General features: G+C 39.7%; 2 protein-coding genes across 3 annotated transcripts in view; both read right to left on the bottom strand.

The window, feature by feature from the left end:
* Positions 1 to 14,207, bottom strand: part of LARP4B (La ribonucleoprotein 4B) — a 76,380-nt gene that overhangs the window by 30,134 nt on the left and 32,039 nt on the right. For both annotated transcript variants that reach the window (XM_061586160.1, XM_061586159.1), the window contains exons 2-4: positions 10,363 to 10,496; positions 751 to 898; positions 185 to 346 (exon numbers count right to left, since the gene is read on the bottom strand). In XM_061586160.1, the coding sequence (XP_061442144.1) occupies positions 185 to 346; positions 751 to 898; positions 10,363 to 10,443 (391 nt within the window). In that variant the 5' untranslated portion in view covers positions 10,444 to 10,496. The remainder of the gene's footprint in view (positions 1 to 184; positions 347 to 750; positions 899 to 10,362; positions 10,497 to 14,207) is intronic.
* On the bottom strand, positions 1,452 to 7,859 carry LOC133364994 (uncharacterized). Its single transcript, XM_061586158.1, has 2 exons — positions 4,751 to 7,859; positions 1,452 to 1,674 (listed from the first exon to the last, which is right to left on the bottom strand). Exons 1-2 carry the CDS (start codon positions 7,814 to 7,816, stop codon positions 1,591 to 1,593), a joined length of 3,150 nt encoding a protein of 1,049 aa, XP_061442142.1. The 5' UTR covers positions 7,817 to 7,859; the 3' UTR covers positions 1,452 to 1,590.

Here is a 14,207-nt window from a genome sequence, read left to right as displayed (position 1 = left end):
ATTTGGTAGAAGCAACTCTTGTTATTGTATAGTCATTTCTGTAGCAATGCCTATAATTCAGTGTTGCTCAGATAAGTTTGTTCAGTAGCTTGTAAGTTATAAGTTCCTGGCAAACAGATATTTAGCATAAACACAGAAAGTCATTTTGTAAGTTAAAAAACAATGTTAACAGACTTTTTCTTACCTGCCTGAGTGTTTTCATGCATAGATTCATACTCTGAATGATCTAGAGCCAAAGGGTTCATATCTGTCTGGTCTGACAATGGAACTGTGAGTGATGGTTCCTGCAGTTCTGTTAACGATTCATTTTGGTGCTTTTTGTCACCATCACCATTGGCCTCCAACCCTGTAGAAAAAACGACAATAGTTGCAAACCAAGAAATTCTTTATTGGTTCTGAATTAGACAAGAAAGGCTTTATACTCGGAGTAATGGCCAGATGAGTAGCTTGTTTTTATTGCGACTAAAGGTCTTGTGGTATCATAAATACTAACAATACACAGATTAGTCCTGAATGTACTACAAGATTGTTACATTCTTAATACAACCTGAAGCATCTTTCAGTTACTGTAGCCGTGTAATTTGGTATTTGCCTACTTGTAACTGCTGCTGGGTAGATACAGACTTCCTGTAGCTTAACCATTACTCAATGCCTGTCATTGCCTTTCATCTTTAGTCAAAGAAACAGTGTGGTGTGGGCATGTGCCTTCCCCTGATTCAGAGGACCAGTAGCTTCAAGCTAGAAACATACCTTCTTTGCAGGAATCTGGTGGATGATCTGCTATTTCTTCCCAGGTTTTGCTCACGCCACCATCAGTAGCCTCGCTTGCTTCCACATGTAACATATGATTCCCCCATACTTTTGCATTAGGATTCAGTTCAGAAACCTTGGCCGACTCCTATAAAATAACATTTGGATTACACTCTGTGGACTAACATTTGAAGCAGAAGCATGTTTGATAAGGAATGCCACACGGTACTGAACCCTCCTCCCCCAATTTTGAAATTACGATTGTTTACTCCATCTTTTTTTACAGACAAGTTTTCTGGTGAACTAAGAAATCCCTGTAATTTTACATGGTTACTTATTATAAGTACAACCCACAGGTGGTAAACAGGGGTATACCATTGGAAGGAGTGCCTTTGTGATCAGAGGCACCTCAGTGTTTATGTAAACTCACCCTACGATACTTGTCAAGGCAAATTCATCAATATTTAGCATTTCTATAGCTCTTTTGAGTGCTCAAAGGAATTATCTACAGTGTCTTGGATCTTAAGCTGCTCTTCTACTCATGGAAGGGGGCATTTCTGCCAAGTCTCCCCTTCATCTGCACCCCCCCATATTTCTCACCATTCCCAGAAGTCCCAACCCATCTAGTAGAAGTCCACAGGGAGTTGCACAAGGACAGGGGAGACAGGAAAGCTCCGTTCTATTCACAGAACTTACCATCCAGGATTTGTTCATAGTTATGATGGGATTTACACCCATATTTCCTCCAAATGGAGACACTCAAGTGGCTTTCATCAGATTTTGTGTTACCAGGATGAGCTGCGTGTTCATGTGATTCCCACCCCACACCAGGGTTTGGCATTACAAGGATGAGCCTGTGTGAACCCAGAGTTCCCAGCACTCTCCCACCACTGGGTGTGGCTGTGAGGAGACTGGAACCTTCCACTTTAAAAACAAAAACAAAAACAATCCTAGTTGAGTGTTACATCTAAACCCCAAACTGCAATTAATCTTCACTATAGTTTCCTCCTTATGGCCATGCCAGAGGATGGAAGAGTGTGCAAGCTTAAGCCTCACTAATCCCAATAATGTTAATTCATTAAAAAAATCCATATCCTAGAAAATCAAGCAGTTAACAAATGCTGTTTACCAAAAAGGGAACCATATGAAAGGTAAAAAGAAATCTAAGAGACAGGGAGATCAAAAGGGACACAGCTCCATGGGAGAGCATCTGCTTTGCATGAGGAAAGGTCCCAGGCCCAATCCTTGGCATGTCCAGGTAGGGCTGGGAGAGACAATACTGTGCTAAATGGACCAATGGCCTGACTCAGTATAAGGCAGCTTCCTATGTTCCTAAAAGCTAACATTAACTTGGTTATCCTTGCAACAGTTCTGTAAAGGAAAATTAAAACTTACTCATATTGCAGAGGAAGAAGGGCAGAAAGTGACTGACACAGTTTTCCTAATGCCACCTAGCAAGCCATTGGCTGAGGCAAGGTAAGCCTCAGGGCTTACCAAGGACTCGCAGCTCACACTATGCCTACCCTTACTACATGGAACTAATCTCCAAAGTCAAAGTCATTAAATTTTAAAGCAAAGCATTTGAGATATGGGCATAAGAAATAAAATTATTCTGAAGAGCACACATTAGTTATGAGAGTGTGGATTATCTTTTGTTCTGCTCGATACAGAAGCAGAACTGTATGACTGAAGTTCCTGGTCACATGAAGACAAACCAGTAAACTTTTATTTTTGTAAACCATTTATATCCCATATATCCACTGCAATTTTCAGTGCTCAGGGAAGCATACAACACTTTTAAACATAATAAACATGCAATAGAAAAATCAACACGAACGCTAAAAAATGGACAGGTGCAGTAAAAGATAAATCCAATCTAAAAAACAAGGTGGATAGCCACTCCTCAAGCTGGTAGGATCAAACGCCTGTCAAACTAGGAGCCTTGGTCAATCTTACAGTTGGGATTTAATATTCCCACCAATGTCAGCCCACCATCAAACATGGTAAAAATTAAATTTCTAAATTCTGACTTGTGAAATAGAACCAAAGTGACAGTTTTGCAAGTTAGAACATCAAAGAAAGCATGAGGGCAGAAACAAAACTGTAAGGCAAGAGCTAAGGGGATGCTTATCTACATTGTGACTTTGGGGAAGGGCTGTAGCTCATGTGCTTTGACACAGGTCCCAGGTTCAATTCCTGGCTTTTCCTGGTAGGGTTGGGAGGGACGTCTGTCTGAAAGCATGGAGGGCTGTTGTCAGTTTGTGTGCGCTATACTCATTGATATGGACCAAAAGTCTAATTCTGTATTAGGCAGCGTCCTATGTGCATTGCATTGTCCTTTTAACACTGAAACCTTGAAAAGAGGCAGGCAAACAAAATGCGACACGTACATAAAGTGTGCAACACAAATGCTGGTGCTAGAAAGACTTCACCATCCTGCAAGTGTGCTAAAATCCATTCTAGCACAATTTATTGTACAACTATTAAAATGTTCTCAAAGATGATATTTTCATCATAATGTAAGATTATGTTTTCATCACAAGTCGTATGTGGCTACACTAGCTATCTATTGCAATGCATGTTTTAAAATCTTAAAACAATATGGTTGTGACAAACAGGCCTATTTATGCAATAATTTCCCTTATTTAATAATTCCCTTAAAGAGTTCAGGCTTGCACTATTAGGATTGTTATGAGAAATTTATGTCTTGTAAAATTTCTATGCTAAATTTCATTTGCATCACTTTGGCTCTTGTGTGCCTTTCTAAATATAGAAAAACTGCAAACTTAACAAGACAAATATGAATCTTACAGCAATAACGACCACAACCACAGTAGCAACAATTGCTGCTGCAAAACTCCTAACTAAGGAAACCATTGCTCTATAATTTTAAAACCATGAATCTAGAAATGTCTTCCTTTATTAGCAAGGGGCAAGGGTCCTCAAAGTTACACCTGGCCTTGGTAGCCAGCTAAAATCTGTGGTCACAAAGACCCTATTCCTCTGTTTACATATGTCTGCTCAAGCAATTCATGCTGTTTGATGGCGCTTAATCCCAGGTTTGCATAGGATTGCAGCTTTGCAGGTGCCTCCCCGCCCCCACTAGAACCATGTTACATTTTGACTTAGCAACTTTCTGGCTGCCTGCCACTGAGCTCTGCTGCCACTGCCAGAGGTAGAAACAAGAAATAAAACTGAAACCCAAGAAGGATGCAGAAAAAATGCTGGTGCCGCTCATTTGCCAGCAGTGTGCCCTAGGAAACTCTGAAAAAGTTGACAAAACAGCTTCCCCTATTCCACATGGAAGCAAGGCAGCAAATTTTGGGAGGGAGAGGCATTTAGCAACAGCCCAAGTTCAAGGCAGTAATAGTAACCAAGTTAGCATTAGCATAATTTCTTACAGAAATTGCTAAAAAAAGAATGCCTAGACTGGACATGTGAACTGCAATCCCACATACCATCTACTCAGAAGTAAATCCTCAAGTCAGGCTTATTTACTTGGCCTCAATAAGACCTAACCACTGCTACAAACAGCTACTGCTCACAAAAGGCTAAAAACAATTCGCAACTTAATAGCAGCAAGTTGTTTTTTCTTTTTCCAGATCTTCATATTTCAGCTCTCAAAAAGGAGTACAAGTACAGAAACACGATTTACTTCCCAGTTCAAACTTCTGGGATAAAAAGGCTCTTCAAAAACATATTAAAATTCAATTTGCAAATTTTTTAGGAAGAAAGTTACAATAAATAGTAAGATATCAACTTTCTTACAATCTTCGTGGGCTAGGAATAGTGGGAGACAATCAAAGTGTAGCGCATGCCTGTCACCAAGTACCAAGGTGCACTATTATGTATGCCTTAGCAACTGGCAGTAGCTTGCTCAAACAAATGGAAAAATTCCAAATTTTTAGATTATACATCAAATAAAAATCTTCACATTGAATTGGAATTACTTCCTTATAACAGTATCACATGAATCAAGTTACGATGGTAAAATACTTACACACATTTCATCTTGATCTTGCCATCCCCAAATATCACTGCTTTGTTGTACTAACAACTGGTAAGGGTATCCTCCAATAGCAATAGGAGGAATGGGCAGGTCTCCAGCTTCATTTTGGACTGTCTCACTAGTTGTGCATGAGTTAGTAGTTTTATTAGAAGATGAATTAATCCACAAATATCCCATCAGATATTCCTGATCATCTGTAAACTTGGCAGCTGGAAACAACTTACTTAATGGAGCAGACTGACAAAGTGGATCATCATGGAAATCTCTTATGTCCATTTTGTGTGTGTTATCAGATTCCTTTAATATATCTTCCATCAGATCCAATACATGCTTTGCACTGCCTTGGTCAGATTCTTGGTCGTTAACAGAAGCAGGAGATATTTCATAAGAAGGAGTAGCAGCATATTTGTCTACCTGACTGGGGTCAATACAAATCCCACCTGCATCTGTACAAGTCACAGTGTCTTTGGGATTTGTTCTAGAAGCACATTCGATCTCAAATTTATGCTGGCAATTTTGGGGAGCAGACTCCTTTGTATTTTCTGTTAATCTATCTGCATAGGGAGTTGAAACTTCAGAAATTAATGGCGTAAGAGGACATACGGTTTCCAATACGCTTTGTTCAGGTGAAGAGCTGTTTTTGTAGAATCCTGAATTCCCCCCCCTTGATCTGGTAGATGTCTCAGTGTAATCAGTTTCTGCTTTTACACTTCTAGCATAGTTCTCATCAACTGATGCAGGAAGTCTCTCAATTTCAAGTTGGCTATTAGCTCTATCAATTTGCAGGATACTTAAAGCCTCTTCCAGAATTACAGCCCTCTTTTGCACATTTGAGGTTTTACTATGTTTCTGCATTAGAACATTACTGCTATTTAATACACAGCTCTCACAAACAATGGCATTTTCAGAATTGGGCTTGGCTTCCATTTCACTGTGGGTTTTCTCATGATGTTTGCCACATTTCAACCCATTTACAGGCTCTTCTACAGTTGCTATTAAGTTGTGGGAGTCAGTCCCAGCACTCAGCTGATCTTCCAGTCTATGGAATGTACATTTCTCCCATAGCTCACAGTGTTTATCATTCAAATCCATCTCACTAGCTTCAGAATGTGCTAAAGAGACACAGCAGCTGTTTTCTTCATTAAATGAACTGGAATATTGACTTGTTTTACTATCCTTTTTTAAAAGGTTGGGTGGAAGTTGAACCTCCAAGCAATTTTCATTTTGGATTCTCTCGTATTCATTTACATTAAGTGGATCAGAAAAAAATGTTGTATTTTCGCTTCCCCATGATCCCCGTCTCAAGCCACTCATATATGAAGGTATGTTATCTATTTGAGTCAGGTTGTGCCGAGCAGCCCTTATATAGCTGCCACCTTCATAACTGCTGAACTCTGAAACATGGGATATTTCTGCTTCAAAGGCCACACTGTTTGATGTTGGAAGCATTTTAATGGGACCTTCTGCTAGATTTCCATGGTAGCAGAATGTTTCAAGATGGGAAACATCATATTTCAAGAGTAGCTCTAGATTACGTTGTTCAGAAAAGTTAGGTGTTTTCTTATCAATACTGGCAGATACTGTCCAAAATTCATTTGTGTTCCCTGTAAAGTTTTGTTGACTTTCCAAATCTTGTCTATTCCCTTGACTTAGGTTTTCTGTATTATTTTCACTTACAAAGAGGAAATCACCAGCTGTTTTCTCAAATTCTGATGAAAACTTTGAATTTCCCAATGACATGTTTTCTTCTTTAGTATTTTGATTTTCATTAGACTCAGACTTTACTGCTTCAGCATCACAGTTGTTTTCATTACTGAAAGTGGAACTGCATGTGTTTCTCCTGCTTTTTAATTGCACAGAATACTGTATGTCTTTCTCCAAATGCACAGGTGTTGGAGAATTATTGTTTTCACTAAGTGATTCATTCACAAAGATTCTACTACTGTCTAGCATATCCATTTCCTGAGTTCTATTTTTAGTAAGTTCTTCACCATGTGCTTGTGCCCTTAAAACATCTGCTGCAATGCTGTCAGTATTTAACCTATGATCCCCAATCACTAACTCAATGGAACTTTTTATCTCTATTTCATTTTTTGGCATAAATATACTGTCCTCTGTTATGCTGGAGCATGCATCTTTCTGGACGCTGAAGTCAACAGGTATTTGTGCTGGCTTCTGGACTACGAATTGTTTCCCACTTTCTACAGGACATGTCATACTGTACATTTCCTGAACAGCTGATTTTTTTACATCTGAAGCACAGCCTCCATACACAATATCTTGCCCTTCTTCTAGCTCTGTTCCTAGATCATCAACTACACAAATACTGTAGAATTCATCTCTGTTGCATTTATCATGCCTGTCAATATCAAGATACGCAAAGGTTGAAGCTGCTGTCTCTCTATCTACACTACTTGAACCTATTACACTGCAATTACTTTTAGAAGTCTCAGCTTCATCCTGTGCTAATAAGCACTTGCCCATATCTAGGTTGTCTTTTACAGTGTATGTACTTAAAGCTTTCGGAAAGAAGTTTCCTTGGCTTAAAGCCACCGGCACACATGAAGTAGAAGTATTTTCACATGAACACCATCGCTTTCCAGCAACCGTAGATCCAGTTTCACTATTGCTATTAATATGGTGGCCGTCTGCATTATTCACACATTGAACATCACTATTGCTATTTTCTGTAAGCTTTTCACCATCAACTGTACCTTCCGTTAGTTCACACTCTTGTAAACTGTCATACCTATTCAAAGCCCTTTTCATGTTATACTGATGAACGTTAAAAGACCTACTGGTGATGTGGCCACCTTCAGCAATCCCCACACAATGGCCTGAAGGATACTTAACCGACTCCATGGAATTATTACAAGTAGCAGCTTCTCCACAAATTTTCTCCTGGATTACATACAGCTCCTTTCCTTCCATGTTCTCCAAAATGGAAGTTAAAGTTTTACTTATCCCATTTTCTGAGAACTCCTCTTCTGTAGATTTTTGCAGCAGGCTCATTTTCTCATTCTTGCTGTTCAGTTCTTTACTGAAACAGCAACCCATCTTTAAGTTGCCTTTTACAAGTCCCCGAACTGTAAGCTCTTCTCTGCATATACCCACTTCACTTTAAGGCTGCTGTGGAGACAAGCCAACACCCAGATGCCAAAAATAGTACTGTTTAAACAGTGCAGGGGTTTCATTTGCTATTGCCACTCAAAATCCAAATCCCAGTTACTGAAACGCTATACAATATTATTGCACGTGAAGCAAGCATTATGCCAAACGATGCATCTTTTAGCTATATTTTTCTGGCTTATACTATGAACTGGGAGGATTTTCCTTGTTTTTCATCACCCAAACAAGCAAAGTGTTAAGAACGTTGGCTAGCTGTCTCTCCTTGTAAATGTAAGAATGCCTTGTCAGAAGAGCCACACACACTTAATTCTGAAAAAAATGTGCATATGCTTTGTCTCTTTGATAGAATGAGGAAAATCTGATAATTATCCTATTTGTCAGCTTTTGAAAAGCAGTTTACATACTATTTTCACTTAACAACCTACTTGAACTCCCTGCTGTCTTACACATACCAGTAAAATGAATACTTTTTGGAATTTGTGCTGCCCATTGCTAGGTGAACATGGCAGATAACACATAAATCAACCATGCTTTCCGATGTCTCAAGTTAGAGTGAATTGAGGACGGAAACGGAAACTGACTGCCTTCAAGTCAATTCAGACTTATGGCGACCTTATGAAGGGTTTTCATAGTAAGTGGTATTCAGAGGTGGTTTACTATTGCCTTCCTCTGAGGCTGAGAGGCAGTGACCGGCCCATGGTCACCCAGCGAGTTTCATGGCTCCATGGGGATTCAAACTCTGGTCTCCCAGGTTGTAGTCTGACACTCTAACCACTACGCCACACTGGCTCTCAGGGAGGAAGAAGCTGGTGCCTTTTGCCCAAGTGGTCCTTGCCAGAGAGCATCCTGTTCTTCCTATCTTCTGGAAATACAGGCCCTACGATCTGCCTAGATTTAAATCTAATTTAAAATCACATCTGGACTGCACTAATGGAGTACAGCTAGAGATATAAAATTAATGAGTAGACAAAAGTCATCAACTCAAAAACCCCGTCCCTCAATGAGAGCAGATCTAGGGAGGTGCAGGGATGCACAGGGGGAGAAATTCCACTGCGCAAGTAAAAGTGTTCTAGTCATCCAATGACTTGGTTGATTTCAAGCCTAAATTTGCTGCACTGAAATCAATATGAAATAGTAATTATGATCAAGTCATACTGATTCCAGTGGGAACCAAGTGAGAATAACTTGGATTGAACCCAACCCAGTATAAACTTGCACCTGAAGCATTGCTAGAAATATCAAGTTTACTGTTAACAGAAATTCAGGTTACAGTGGTTTCTAATATTGAGCAGTTTAGACAATTCTGTGTTTTCATTCAACATTCCTTTATCTCCAGCACCAATTATGTTTGCAACAGCTGGTCTAGCCAAGATATGTGTTAAGTTAACCCACAGAGAAAGATTGTATTGTTGTTGCCATCATCATCATTATCTGTTACCCACTCTTTACCCAAAGGCCCCAGGGCGAGTTACAACATTTTAAAAATACAGCATTAAAAATTTAATAATTTAAAACAACCTAAAATAGGGTGGATCCTAAAAATATTTAGCTTCTCATGCCTGCTGCTTGATTCTGTCTGCTGTCTTTTCTGCCAGTACACACATGGGGAAAAATGGCTTTCCCAAAGGCTGATACTATGATTGATGATATGTTGAAAGCCACACACTGAATACTAGAATATTGTAGGGTACCCATTTTCATTTATTGACATTTCATTTTGTGGAGTCAACTATCTTAAAGTTAGCAAGGCTTCTCTTACACTCTTTGCTATAGAAATGAAAGCCACATGGTGTGTGGTAGCAGAAAGCCCAAAAGCAAGCATATCAGAAACCAGTTGTGTAGCTTATCCCTCTTACTAGACCAGTTCCATCCATGGACCTAGTGACATACAGGAATACCCCGCTATATGGACCTTCACTTTATGGACACTCACGAGTACAGACATATTTACAGTAGCACCATTCCCGTTTACGTACGCTCGCTTCACAAGAACGGACACTTAACAGCATGACGCCACCACCCGATCAGTTTCCAACTACAAACTTTTTCTTAAAATAAGGCCTACTGTGTTTATTTTAGTTATAAATGTGTTATTTACATCAGTTATGCCCATATGTGACGACTGCAGTGCAGTATATGCATCGATACGTGAAAAAAGGTACTGTTTCACTTTAAGTACATTTTCGGTTTACGTACTTGCTCTGGACCCATTGCGTACGTTAATGCGGGGTATTCCTGTAGTTTCTCCTTTAAATGACTGTAACTAGCCCAACCTGAAGGATTGCTTCTAATTTACATGCTTAGCACAACTGCATGAAACCAGCCAAGGGAAGACTTCTATTACAGCAGAATTTTTAAAAATAGCTTTTATGATAAGTTACCAAAGGCAGGCACATACTTTGGAGTATAGAACAGCTAAAATTATTAAAACTTTCATGCAGCCAGATTTATCAAAACTTCATCACAATACTTACTAGATGAGAACTATCTTTAACTTCTTGTACTTGCTGCACCTGCGGTTCAGCCACAACTTTAGTGTCCTGATCAGAAGTCATGAGCTGCCTGCTTTCTGGCTCCTCAGAGAGAACTGTATTGATCACCTTCTAAGCTGAAAGATAGAAGGAAAAAAGTCATTAAGAATGCATGGCTATATAGAACATGAACTGTGATAAACAGAAGGCAATGCCACTCAATAACAGTCTGCAGATTACATTGAAAAGTCCAGGGTTTGTACTTATCTTCCATGAAAAAATCTGACTGAGTTCTTCGCAGGCTACTCACTGGCAAAGACAATATTCCCCAATAAATATGGGGCATGCTGGCAACACACTGATATTACACAGCTTCAAGAAAGCATGTACCAAATTCTGTTTTGTTCCTATAGCTGGGGTTGCTACCTCATCAATTTAACTCTCTGAATAATAGGCCACAGCATTTCTCGCTGTAAAATCTAGCAATGGAGAATGGACTGGTAACTGAGTGATGTGTCAAACAAAGTTTTTTTTAGAAATAGCTTAGTGCACACTGAGCTCATACGGCTGTCCAGTCTGACTCCATGGAAACAATTGGCATTTGCAATAAAGACTGGACAGATGACTCAATATGTTTGACTAGTACGTAATGTTTATACAAGGGTGTCTCCATCTTTGAAAACAGATACAGCCGTGGCAAAAAGTGTGTTGTATCACCAAAACAGATTGGCCATACTGCCAAAGGGCTGAGAAATATTAACCTGTTAAAGTGTGTATAGCAGGTGTGGCTAGGTTTCAGGCATGTGGATCTACTTTTTTATTAGAACCCTAGGATCCACACACCAACTGGAGGTCAAAACAGCCGTGGAGGAGAGCTAGATACAAAATGATGGCTCATGGGCACAGCCAGTTACCTACCTCACTGTGCCACACACAGTACAAATCTATATCCAAGTAGAAGAGCCTTTAGTTTTGCTACTGGTAGTCAAAATTATTGCGGGTCATCCAGTGTCTACTGCAAAATCATCCAGTAATTCAGCTACTATCTACTCAGATAATGTAATTATCTGCCTTTAAAAAAATGATTCCTTTCAAGTTAATCAGACAGGTTTATATGCAGCTTTGCAATTTATAGAATTTACCCTACAACACAAAAATTGAGTGACAGTTAACCTGAAAGAAGGCACAACTGCTAGATATCTATTCTACATAGAGATTTTGAATGAGGCACTTTGATATTGGTGTGCGGTAGTGGCTAGAGCAGTCTTCCCCAGCCTGGTGTCCTTCAGATGTTTAGACTACAACTTGCTTAAGCCACAGACAGTATGGATAATGGTCACAGATGATGACAGTTTATAATCCAAAATATCTGAATGGAACGAGGCTGAGGAAAGCTGAGCTAGAGTGGTGTGCTTAGACCACTGTGGCCAAATTTCTGCTCAGGTCAACTGTTAAATTGGTTTGAAATATTTGATAGAAAGATTCATAAGTGGAATTATTATTATTGGGTTGTTTTTCTCACAGATAAGCCAAAGCGACATACATAACCAATTAAAACATAATCCATAAAACCTAAAAAACACCTGTGACAATTAAAAACCAAATTGAAACAAAAACAATAAATACTATTAAAGGGCAAGTATACAAATCCATTCACTAGTAAAGACAATAACGCTGGGAAAAACAGAAGGGAGTAGAAAAAGAGGAAGGCCAAACAAGAGATGGATTGATTCCATAAAGGAAGCCACAGACCTGAACTTACAAGATGTGAACAGGGTGGTTCATGACAGATGCTCTTGGAGGTCACTGATTCATAGGGTCGCCGTAAGTCATAATCGACTTGAAGGCACATAACAACATACAAATCCCATCCCACTAATGGAGGTCATCAAAAGCCAAAGGCCTGGGTGTACAGGAAGGTCTTTGCCTGGTGCCTAAAGTTGGATAAAGATGGCACCATATGTGCCTCGCTGGGGAGAGTGTTCCACAGCCAGGGAGCCACCACTACAAGGCTGTCTCTCATGTTAACATCCTCTGAACCTCTCATAGATGGGGCACATGAAGAAGGGCCTCCGATGGTGATTGCAGGGTCTGGACTGGTTCACATAGGGAGAGGCAATCCTTGAGGTATTGGGGTCCTGAGCGACATAAGGCTTTACAAGTTAAAACCAGATTTTTGTATTGAGCCTGGAAACTAATTGGTAGCCAGAATTGATGTTACATGTTGAGACCAACTTACTCCGGTCAACAATCTGGCTACCAAATTCTGCAGCAGCTGCAGTTTCCAAATTCCCCCCCCCTAATAAAACAGATATAGTAACTTTGCTATCTGTAAATTGGATTAACATACTACTAAACCTTCAAAAGCTGCTGTTACAAGTACGAGCATGATAAAAAAACAAGTTCTATAGAAATAAAGAAAACCCATTTGAACCCACAGACCTTTCATACCAATACTCCTGGGATGAGTGTCCTTACACCTGTATCAGCTGGGAGCATCAAATCTTTAACATTTACAAAGAAAGTACTGTTGACCAGTATAAACGACTGCACTGCAACATACAAACAGGCTGGTTTTGTTGCTTTTCCTCTGCATTTCCAATGAGACTGTGTTTAGCCCTAACGCATAGGGGGACTAGTATTATCACAGTTTTCTATCAGTTCCCAGACTGCAAGTATTAGTGTGCCACATGAACCTATCCAAGTATAGAATCAGCAGTAGACTATGAACTGCTGTCAACACGAAGCACACACTTCAATTAAGGGCTGATTCACACACAGATGAATGTGACAATCACCTACATCAATGGGGTGTGGTTACCATATGTAGAACAAGTTGCCAAACGTACAAGAGAATGTGCAGTGTAGTGTGGGCATGTGTGGAGAACACCCAACTATTGCAATCTGTCTCAAGAACATGGGTGCAAGGATTGTACAAATAATCTGTACTACATGATCATGTACACACTCACTTCATATTATATTGTATGTGTCACACAACGCATAAGTCATTATTGGTTTAGAGTATGTGAATGAGCCTTAACAGAATTTTACCCCTACAAATGTAAAAAAGCTGTTTCACTAACGAAACTTTAAAAAAGTGATCCTAATGCATACAAAATATTAAATATTTATTAATGGTATGATTTCACAGTTAAAAGTTTAAAAGCTACAAAGATTACTATTACGCATGTTTGGGGGAATGGACTGCACCTCTCTACAAGTGTTTTTGCAATGCTGCCATTATGACAGGATTTACTTATTATTAGTCAGGGAAAGTTGCATTTTTGGTCCTCTTTTTCCAGAGAGATGGTCCTCCTCTATTTATTTATTACATTTATATACCGCCCCTTGCCAAAGCTCTCTGGGCAGTTTACAAAAATTAAAAACATTGAACATTAAAACAAATATACAATTTAAAAACCATACAAAGTTTAAAACGATGAAACAAGATAAACATGTTAAAAGACCTGGGGTCAGAGCTCTGCACATGCTGTTAGAATGCCTGGGAGAAATGGAAAGCATCTGGGGCCAGAAAGATAACAATGTTGGCGGCAGGCAAGCTTCATCGGGGAGATCATTCCATAATTTGTGACCCACCACTGAGAAGGCCCTCTCCCTTGATGCCAGCCACCCACCTTCCCTTGGAGTACGCATCCGGAGGAGGACCTTTGATGTTGAGCATAGTGTATGGGTGCATTCGTGTCGGGAGAGGAGTTTCATCAGGTATTGTGGTCCCAAGCCGTGTAAGGCTTTATAGGTTAAAACCAGCAACTTGAATCAGGCTCAGAAACATATAGGAAGCCAATGCAAGCGAGCCAGAATCGGTTTTATATGTTCAAACTGTC

This window comes from Rhineura floridana, chromosome 10 (genome assembly GCF_030035675.1).
Source record: "Rhineura floridana isolate rRhiFlo1 chromosome 10, rRhiFlo1.hap2, whole genome shotgun sequence".
NCBI lineage: Eukaryota > Metazoa > Chordata > Lepidosauria > Squamata > Rhineuridae > Rhineura > Rhineura floridana.
This window is presented reverse-complemented; position numbering and strand designations above follow the sequence as displayed.

Bases quoted from the DNA above. Each gene is read 5' to 3' on its own strand.
- LOC133364994 (XM_061586158.1), bottom strand. From the start codon at position 7,816: ATGGGTTGCTGTTTCAGTAAAGAACTGAACAGCAAGAATGAGAAAATG. The intron at 1,675-4,750 runs GTAAGTATTTTA...TTGTTTTTAAAG, and splicing joins AAGATCAAGATGAAATGTGT to TGGAAGGTTCCAGTCTCCTC.